We start from the raw sequence: 10,198 nt of genomic DNA on the forward strand, positions 1-10,198 counted from the left end.
CTCTCTCTGTTGCTCTCTCTCTCTATAACTCTCTCTCTCTCTGTAACTCTCTCTCTGTAATTCTCTCTCTCTCTGTAACTATCTCTCTGTAAATCTCTCTCTCTTTGTTACTCTCTCTCTCTGTAACTCTCTCTCTGTGTAACTTTCTCTCTGTAACTTTCTCTCTATAACTATCTCTCTCTGTAACTCTCTCAATTCAATTCAATTCAAGGGTGTTATCTATCTAACTCTCTCTCTCTCCCTCTCTCTCTGTAACTCTCTCTCTCTCTCTCTCTCTCTCTCTCTCTCTCTCTCTCTCTCTCTCTCTCTCTCTCTCTCTGTAACTCTCTCTCTCTGTAACTCTCTTTCTGTGAAACTCACTCTATCTTTAATTCTCTCTCTCTCTGTAACTCTCTCTATAACTTTCTCTCTGTAACTCCCTCTCTGTAACTTTCTCTCTGTAACTTTCTCTCTGTAAATCTCTCTCTCTGTAACTATCTCTCTCTCTCTCTCTGTAACTATCTCTCTCTCTCTCTGTAGCTCTCTCTCTCTGTAACTTTCTCTCTCTCTCTGTAACTCACTCTCTCTCTCTCTCTCTCTGTTGCTCTCTCTCTCTGTAACTCTCTCTCTCTATAACTCTCTCTCTCTGTAACTCTCTCGCTGTAATTATCTCTCTCTCCGTAACTATCTCTCATTAACTCTCTCTGTAACTATCTCTCTCTGTAACTTTCACTCTCTCTGTAACTCTGTCTGTAACTCTCTCTCTCTCTGTAACTTTCTCTCTCTCTGTAACTTTCTCACTCTCTGTAACTCTCTCTCTCTCTGTAACTCTCGCTCTCTCTCTGTAACTATCTCTCTCTCTCCCCCTCTCACTGTAACTCTCTCTCTCTCTGTAACTCTCTCTCTCTGAAACTCTCTCTCTCTCTGTAACTCTCTCTTTCTCTGAAACTATCTCTCTCTCCCCCTCTCTCTGTAACTCTCTCTCTCTCTCTGTAACTCTCTCTCTGTAACTCTCTCTCTCTCTCTCTCTCTGTGTAACTCTCTCTCTCTCTGTAATTCTCTCTCTCTGTAACCTTCTCTATACGTAACTATCTCTCATTAACTCTCTCTCTGTAATTCTCTCTCTCTCTGTAACTATCTCTCTGTAAATCTCTCTCTTTGTTACTCTCTCTCTCTGTAACTATCTCTCTCTCTCTCTCTGTAACTATCTCTCTCTCTGTAACTCTCTCTCTCTGTAACTCCCTCTCTCTGTAACTCTCCCTCTCACTGTAACTCTCTCTCTCTAACTTTCTCGCAGTAACTCTCTTTCTCTGTAGCTCTCTCTCTCTGTAACTCTCGCTCTCTCTCTGTAACTATCTCTTTCTCCCCCCCTCTCTCTGTAACTCTCTCTCTCTGTAACTCTCTCTCTGTAACTCTCTCTCTCTCTGTAACTCTCTCTCTCTCTGTAACTTTCTCTCTCTCTGTAACTCTCCCTCTCTCTGTAACGCTCTCTATCTCTCTCTGTAACTATCTCTCTCCCCCTCTCTCTATAACTCTCTCTCTCTGTAACTCTCTCTCTGTAACTCTCTCTCTCTCTCTGTGTAACTCTCTCTCTCTGTAATTCTCTCTCTCTGTAACCTTCTCTCTCTGTAACTTTCTCTCTGTAACTTTCTCTCTGTAACTTCATCTCTCTCTGTAACTCTCTCTCTCTGTAACTCACTCTCTCTCTCTCTCTCTGTGTAACTCCCTCTCTCTCTGTAACTCTCTCTCTCTCACTGTAACTCTCTCTCTCTAACTTTCTCGCAGTAACTCTCTTTCTCTGTAACTCTCTCTCTCTCTGTAACTCTCTATCTCTCTGTAACTTTCTCTCTCTCTGTAACTCTCTCTCTCTGTAACTCTCTCTCTCTCTGTAACTCACTCTCTCTCTCTCTGTAACTCTCTCTCTCTGTAATTCTCGCTCTCTGTGTAACTCTCTCTCTGTAACTCTCTCTCTCTGTAACTTTCTCTCTGTAACTATCTCTCTCTGTAACTCTCTCAATTAAATTCAATTCAAGGGTGTTATCTATCTAACTCTTTCTCTCTCCCTCTCTCTCTGTAACTCTCTCTCTCTCTCTCTCTGTAACTCTCTCTCTCTGTAACTCTCTTTCTGTGAAACTCACTCTATCTTTAATTCTCTCTCTCTCTGTAACTCTCTCTCTCTCTATAACTTTCTCTCTGTAACTCCCTCTCTGTAACTTTCTCTCTGTAACTTTCTCTCTGTAAATCTCTCTCTCTGTAACTATCTCTCTCTCTCTCTCTGTAACTATCTCTCTCTCTCTCTGTAGCTCTCTCTCTCTCTGTAACTTAATCTCTCTCTGTAACTCTCTCTCTCTGTAACTCACTCTCTCTCTCTCTCTCTCTCTCTCTCTCTCTCTCTCTCTCTCTCTCTCTCTCTCTCTCTCTCTCTCTCTCTCTCTCTCTCTCTCTCTCTCTCTCTCTCTCTCTCTCCCTCTCTCTCTTTCTCTCTCTCTCTCTCCCTCTGTGTAACTCCCTCTCTCTCTGTAACTCTCTCTCTCACTGTAACTCTCTCTCTAACTTTCTCGCAGTAACCATCTTTCTCTGTAACTCTCTCTCTCTCTGTGTAACTCTCTCTCTCTGTAATTCTCTCTCTCTGTAACCTTCTCTCTCTGTAACTTTCTCTCTGTAACTTTCTCTCTGTAACTCTCTCTCTCTGTAACTCTCTCTCTCTGTGTAACTCTCTCTCTCTCTTTGTAACTCTCTCTCTCTGTAACTTTCTCTCTGTAACTTTCTCTCTATAACTATCTCTCTCTGTAACTCTCTCAATTAAATTCAATTCAAGGGTGTTATCTATCTAACTCTTTCTCTCTCCCTCTCTCTCTGTAACTCTCTCTCTCTCTCTCTCTCTCTGTAACTCTCTCTCTCTGTAACTCTCTTTCTGTGAAACTCACTCTATCTTTAATTCTCTCTCTCTCTGTAACTCTCTCTCTCTCTATAACTTTCTCTCTGTAACTCCCTCTCTGTAACTTTCTCTCTGTAACTTTCTCTCTGTAAATCTCTCTCTCTGTAACTATCTCTCTCTCTCTCTCTGTAACTATCTCTCTCTCTCTCTGTAGCTCTCTCTCTCTCTGTAACTTTCTCTCTCTCTGTAACTCACTCTCTCTCTGTCTCTCTCTCTGTTGCTCTCTCTCTCTATAACTCTCTCTCTCTGTAACTCTCTCTCTGTAATTCTCTCTCTCTCTGTAACTATCTCTCTGTAAATCTCTCTCTCTTTGTTACTCTCTCTCTCTGTAACTCTCTCTGTGTAACTTTCTCTCTGTAACTTTCTCTCTATAACTATCTCTCTCTGTAACTCTCTCAATTCAATTCAATTCAAGGGTGTTATCTATCTAACTCTCTCTCTCTCCCTCTCTCTCTGTAACTCTCTCTCTCTCTCTCTCTCTCTCTCTCTCTCTCTCTCTCTCTCTCTCTCTCTCTCTCTCTCTCTCTCTCTCTCTCTGTCTCTCTCTCTGTAACTCTCTTTCTGTGAAACTCACTCTATCTTTAATTCTCTCTCTCTCTGTAACTCTCTCTATAACTTTCTCTCTGTAACTCCCTCTCTGTAACTTTCTCTCTGTAACTTTCTCTCTGTAAATCTCTCTCTCTGTAACTATCTCTCTCTCTCTCTCTGTAACTATCTCTCTCTCTCTCTGTAGCTCTCTCTCTCTCTGTAACTTTCTCTCTCTCTCTGTAACTCACTCTCTCTCTCTCTCTCTCTGTTGCTCTCTCTCTCTGTAACTCTCTCTCTCTATAACTCTCTCTCTCTGTAACTCTCTCGCTGTAATTATCTCTCTCTCCGTAACTATCTCTCATTAACTCTCTCTGTAACTATCTCTCTCTGTAACTTTCACTCTCTCTGTAACTCTGTCTGTAACTCTCTCTCTCTCTGTAACTTTCTCTCTCTCTGTAACTTTCTCACTCTCTGTAACTCTCTCTCTCTCTGTAACTCTCGCTCTCTCTCTGTAACTATCTCTCTCTCCCCCTCTCACTGTAACTCTCTCTCTCTCTGTAACTCTCTCTCTCTGAAACTCTCTCTCTCTCTGTAACTCTCTCTTTCTCTGAAACTATCTCTCTCTCCCCCTCTCTCTGTAACTCTCTCTCTCTCTCTGTAACTCTCTCTCTGTAACTCTCTCTCTCTCTCTCTCTCTCTGTGTAACTCTCTCTCTCTCTGTAATTCTCTCTCTCTGTAACCTTCTCTATACGTAACTATCTCTCATTAACTCTCTCTCTGTAATTCTCTCTCTCTCTGTAACTATCTCTCTGTAAATCTCTCTCTTTGTTACTCTCTCTCTCTGTAACTATCTCTCTCTCTCTCTGTAACTATCTCTCTCTCTGTAACTCTCTCTCTCTGTAACTCCCTCTCTCTGTAACTCTCCCTCTCACTGTAACTCTCTCTCTCTAACTTTCTCGCAGTAACTCTCTTTCTCTGTAGCTCTCTCTCTCTGTAACTCTCGCTCTCTCTCTGTAACTATCTCTTTCTCCCCCCTCTCTCTGTAACTCTCTCTCTCTGTAACTCTCTCTCTGTAACTCTCTCTCTCTCTGTAACTCTCTCTCTCTCTGTAACTTTCTCTCTCTCTGTAACTCTCCCTCTCTCTGTAACGCTCTCTATCTCTCTCTGTAACTATCTCTCTCTCCCCTCTCTCTATAACTCTCTCTCTCTGTAACTCTCTCTCTGTAACTCTCTCTCTCTCTCTGTGTAACTCTCTCTCTCTGTAATTCTCTCTCTCTGTAACCTTCTCTCTCTGTAACTTTCTCTCTGTAACTTTCTCTCTGTAACTTCATCTCTCTCTGTAACTCTCTCTCTCTGTAACTCACTCTCTCTCTCTCTCTCTGTGTAACTCCCTCTCTCTCTGTAACTCTCTCTCTCTCACTGTAACTCTCTCTCTCTAACTTTCTCGCAGTAACTCTCTTTCTCTGTAACTCTCTCTCTCTCTGTAACTCTCTATCTCTCTGTAACTTTCTCTCTCTCTGTAACTCTCTCTCTCTCTGTAACTCACTCTCTCTCTCTCTGTAACTCTCTCTCTCTGTAATTCTCGCTCTCTGTGTAACTCTCTCTCTGTAACTCTCTCTCTCTGTAACTTTCTCTCTGTAACTTTCTCTCTCTGTAACTCTCGCTCTCTCTGTAACTCTCTCAATTCAATTCAATTCAAGGGCGTTATCTCTCTGTAACTCTTTCTCTCTCTCCCTTTCTCTCTGTAACTATCTCTCTCTGTAACTTTCTCTCTGTAACTCTCTCTGTAACTTTCTCTCTGTAATTTTCTCTTTGTAAATCTCTCTCTGTTACTCTCACTTTCTCTGTAACTATCTCTCTCTCTGTAACTATCTCTCTCTGTAACTATCTCTCTCTCTCTCTCTGTAACTCTCTCTCTGTGTAACTCTCTATGTAACTCTCTCTCTCTCTCTGTAGCTCTCTCTCTCTCTGTAACTTTCTCTCTCTCTGTAACTCACTCTCTCTGTTGCTCTCTCTCTCTCTGTAACTCTCTCTCTCTCTGTAACTCTCTCTCTCTGTAACTCTCTCTCTCTGTAACTCTCTCTCTCTGTGTAACTCTCTCTCTCTGTAACTCTCTCTTTCTCTGTAACTTTCTCTCTGTAACTATCTCTCTGTAACGTTCTCTCTCTCTGTAACTTTCTCTCTCTCTTTCTGTAACTCTCTCTGTAACTCTCTCTCTCTCTGTAACTTTCTCTCTCTCTGTAACTCTCTCTCTAACTTTCTCTCTCTGTAACTCTCTCTCTCTCTCTGTAACTTTCTCTCTGTAAATCTCTCTCTGTTGCTCTCTCTCTGTAACTCTCTCTCTCTATAACTCTCGCTGTAACTCTCTCTCTGTAATTCTCTCTCTCTCTGTAACTATCTCTCTTTAACTCTCTCCGTAATTCTCTCTCTCTCTGTAACTATCTCTCTGTAAATCTCTCTCTTTGTTACTCTCTCTCTCTCTCTGTAACTCTCTCTCTCTGTAACCCTCTCTCTCTCTGTAACTCTCTCAATTGAATTCAATTCAATTCAAGGGCATTATCTCTCTAACTCTCTCTCTCTCCCTCTCTCTCTGTAACTCTCTCTCTCTCTTTAACTCTCTCTCTCTCACTGTAACTTTCTCTCTGTAACTCCCTCTCTGTAACTTTCTCCCTGTAACTTTCTCTCTGTAACTCCCTCTCTGTAACTTTCTCTCTGTAACTTTCTCTCTGTAAATCTCTCTCTCTGTAACTATCTCTCTCTCTCTGTAACTATCTCTCTCTCTCTGTAGCTCTCTCTCTCTGTAACTTTCTCTCTCTCTCTGTAACTCTCTCTCTCTCTCTCTCTGTTGCTCTCTCTCTCTCTGTAACTCTCTGTCTCTATAACTCTCTCTCTCTGTAACTCTCTCTCTGTAATTCTCTCTCTGTCTGTAACTATCTCTCTTTAACTCTCTCTCTGTAATTCTCTCTCTCTCTGTAACTATCTCTCTGTAAATCTCTCTCTTTGTTACTCTCTCTCTCTGTAACTCTCTCTCTCTCTGTAACCTTCTCTCTATGTGTAACTCTCTCTCTCTCTGTAACTCTCTCTCTCTCTGTAACTCTTTCTCTCTCTCTCTTTCTGTAACTCTCTCTGTAACTCTCTCTCTCTCTGTAACTTTCTCTCTCTCTGTAACTCTCTCTCTAACTTTCTCTCTCTGTAACTCTCTCTCTCTCTGTAACTTTCTCTCTGTAAATCTCTCTCTGTTGCTCTCTCTCTGTAACTCTCTCTCTCTATAACTCTCTCTCTCTGTAACTCTCTCTCTGTAATTCTCTCTCTCTCTGTAACTATCTCTCTTTAACTCTCTCCGTAATTCTCTCTCTCTCTGTAACTATCTCTCTGTAAATCTCTCTCTTTGTTACTCTCTCTCTCTCTCTCTGTAACTCTCTCTCTGTAACCCTCTCTCTCTCTGTAACTCTCTCTCTGTAACTCTCTCTCTCTCTCTCTGTAACTCTCTCTGTAACTCTCTCTCTCTGTAACTCTCTCTCTGTGTAACTTTCTCTCTGAAACTTTCTCTCTGTAACTTTCTCTCTGTAAATCTCTCTCTTTGTTACTCTCTCTCTCTCTGTAACTCTCTCTCTCTCTCTGTAACTATCTCTCTCTGTAACTTTCACTCTCTCTGTAACTCTCTCTCTCTCTCTGTAACTATCTCTCTCTCTCCCCCTCTCTCTGTAACTCTCTCTCTCTCTGTAACTCTCTCTCTCTGTAACTCTCTCTCTGTGTAACTCTCTCTCTCTGTAATTCTCTCTCTCTGTAACCTTCTCTCTCTGTAACTTTCTCTCTGTAACTTTCTTTCTGTAACTCTCTCTCACTGTAACTCTCTCTCTCTCTAACTTTATCGCAGTAACTCTCTTTCTCTGTAACTCTCTCTCTCTCTCTGTAACTATCTCTCTGTAACTCTCTCTCTGTAACTTTCTCTCTGTAAATCTCTCTCTGTAACTCTCTCTCTGTAACTCTCTCTCTAACTCTCTCTCTCTGTAACTTTCTCTCTGTAACTATCTTGCTGTAACTCTCTCTCTGTAACTTTCTCTCTGTAACTATCTTGCTGTAACTTTCTCTCTGTAACTCTCCCTCTCTCTCTGTAACTCTCTCTCTCTAACTCTCGCTCTCTGTAACTATCTCTCTCTGTAACTCTCTCTCTCTCTTTAACTCTCTCTCTCTCTGTAACTCTCTCTTGCTGTAACTCTCTCCCTCTCTCACTGTAACTCTGTCTCTCTGTAACTCTCCCTCTCTCTCTGTAACTCTCTCTCTCTAACTCTCACTCTCTGTAACTTTCTCTCTGTAACTTTCTCTCTGTAACTCTCCCTCTCTCTCTGTAACTCTCTCTCTGTAACTTTCTCTCTGTAACTATCTTGCTGTAACTTTCTCTCTGTAACTCTCCCTCTCTCTCTGTAACTCTCTCTCTCTAACTCTCACTCTCTGTAACTTTCTCTCTGTAACTCTCTCTTGCTGTAACTCTCCCTCTCTCACTGTAACTCTGTCTCTCTGTAACTCTCCCTCTCTCTCTGTAACTCTCTCTCTCTAACCCTCGCTCTCTGTAACTATCTCTCTCTGTAACTCTCTCTCTCTCTGTAACTCTCTCTCTCTGTAACTCTCTCTTGCTGTACCTCTCTCCCTCTCTCTGTAACTCTCTCTGTTTCTTTCTCTCCCTTTCTCTCTCTCCCTCACACACACAGTGCCGTCCATCCAAGGGCAGAAAGCGAGGGTTTTGCTGGTGTGTCGACAAGTATGGGCACCCATTGCCAAGTTTCAACGGGAAGGAGAGAGGAGACACCCAGTGCTACAACTCTGAGAGCCAATAAGACCTGAGCAGCAAGAAGGAACCAGAGAGAGAGAGAGAGAGAGAGAGAGAGAGGCGGAGAGAAAGAAAAGGGAGCCATGAACACACAGAAAAACTATGAGGATATTGGGATCCAAAAGGGTCCAAAATGGCTGGGCCTGGACGTGTTGGCTGGCATTGATGATACTTCGGCCAACAGGAAGGCAGGGCAGGAGGATGGAAGGCAGGGCAGGAGGAGTGGCTTGAGAAGAGGACTCATCCAATCACACTCTTTGTGTCCAACACACACCCTCCAATGCTATGTACTGCTCCTATGCACTGTAAGCAGTGTGTGGATGGATTCTCCATAGACAGAGGGCAGTACTTCTAAGGACAAATTAGATAATTAATTCCATTGCAGAGGGCTAGCCTTGATGATTACAGACTTATATACAGTAATTATGTATGTTTGATATGTTACTGTATGTATTTGTGTGTGTGTGTGTGTGTGTGTGTGTGTGTGTGTGTGTGTGTGTGTGTGTGTGTGTGTGTGTGTGTGTGTGTGTGTGAAATACAAGTGTGTCTATGTAACCGCTGGTGTGTGACCACCCTGTGGCACAGTACAGTACAATGTCATAAAACGCCTTCCCACTTTGTGCCAGAGGATACATACATCAGCTTTTAGTCCAACCTGTATCTCACTGCGGCATCACTGCCCTTTCCTCAGGACCATTTAAGGGAGTTGACTATAGAGCTGGATACTGTTCTCATCTTCCCTATGCAACTCATATACATCTTCATGTAAGTACATTCCCTATACTTCCACCAGTGGAACATACAGTGCATTCGGAAAATGTTCAGACCACCTGACTTTTTCCACATTTTGTTACGTTACAGTCTTATTCTAAAATAGATTTGTTTGTTTATTCCGTCAATCTACACACAATACCCCATAATGATAAAGCAAAAACATTTTTTACACTTTTTTGCTAATTTATTAAAAGTAAAAAACTGAAATATGACATTTACGTAAGTATTCAGACCCTTCACTCAGTACTTTGTTGAAGCACCTTTGGCAGCAATTACAGCCTCGGTAGTCTTCTTGGGTATGACACTACAAGCTTGGCACACCTGTATTTGGAGAGTTTTTCCCATTCTTCTTTCCAGATTATCTCAAGCTCTGTCAGGTTGGATGGGGAGTGTCGCTGCACCGCTATTTTCAGGTATCTCCGGAGGTGTTCAATCGGGTTCAAGTCCGGGCTCTGGGTGGGCCACTCAAGGACATTCAGAGACTTGTACCGAAGCCACTCCTGCGTTGTATTGGCTGTGTGTTTAGGGTCATTGTCCTGTTGGAAGGTGAACCTTTACCCCAGTCTGAGGTCCTGAGCACTCTGGAGCAGGTTTTCATCAAGGATCTCTCTGTGCTTTGCTCCGTTTATCTTTCCCTCGTTCGTGACTAGTCTCTCCCAGTCCCTGACGCTGAAAAACATCCCCACAACATAATGCTGCCACCACCATTCTTCACCGTAGAGATGGTGCCAGTTTTCCTCCAGACATGACACTTGGCATGTTTTTCTGTTTTCAGAGATTCCTTTTCACCTTTTAGCTGTGCCTTGGTTAAAGGTCAATATTCTCAATCCTTGTATCAAAAAATGTATTTATAACAAATAAATGCAGTAAAGTTGACGTCAGCTTCCATTGCTATGCGATTTACTTTTGTAAGTGTGTTGTCCGAATATGCTAAAGATTTCTATGTCCATGATCCTTATTGATGCTGAGATTTGGAATACTTTGTTCACAATTATAACTTGGTATCCCTCAACTATTGCCACTGGAGGTTCTGTTGAGGCTTGCTGCAGAAGTAACCCTGCATGTTGCTAGCTCTGGAAATGTTTTTAATTCCCACCAGGGTTGTCCCCAAAATGGTACCCTGTTCCCTATGTAGTGCACTAATTTTGACC

At 42.4% G+C, this 10,198-nt stretch overlaps 1 protein-coding gene across 2 annotated transcripts in view; it reads left to right on the forward strand.

Annotated features, from left to right (window-relative positions):
• The window catches only part of LOC124009764 (insulin-like growth factor-binding protein 3), a 21,286-nt gene extending 12,094 nt beyond the window's left edge, over nt 1-9,192 (forward strand). The window contains exon 4 of one of the 2 annotated variants that reach the window (XM_046321914.1): nt 8,965-9,192. In XM_046321914.1, coding sequence (XP_046177870.1) covers nt 8,965-9,042 — 78 coding nt within the window. In that variant the 3' untranslated portion in view covers nt 9,043-9,192. Of the gene's footprint in view, nt 1-8,154; nt 8,825-8,964 lie in introns of those variants that run through there. The other variant, XM_046321912.1, reaches the window with a different exon arrangement.
• The last annotated feature ends 1,006 nt before the right edge of the window (nt 9,193-10,198 follow it).

The sequence above is a fragment of the Oncorhynchus gorbuscha genome, linkage group LG22 (assembly GCF_021184085.1).
Source record: "Oncorhynchus gorbuscha isolate QuinsamMale2020 ecotype Even-year linkage group LG22, OgorEven_v1.0, whole genome shotgun sequence".
Taxonomy (NCBI): domain Eukaryota; kingdom Metazoa; phylum Chordata; class Actinopteri; order Salmoniformes; family Salmonidae; genus Oncorhynchus; species Oncorhynchus gorbuscha.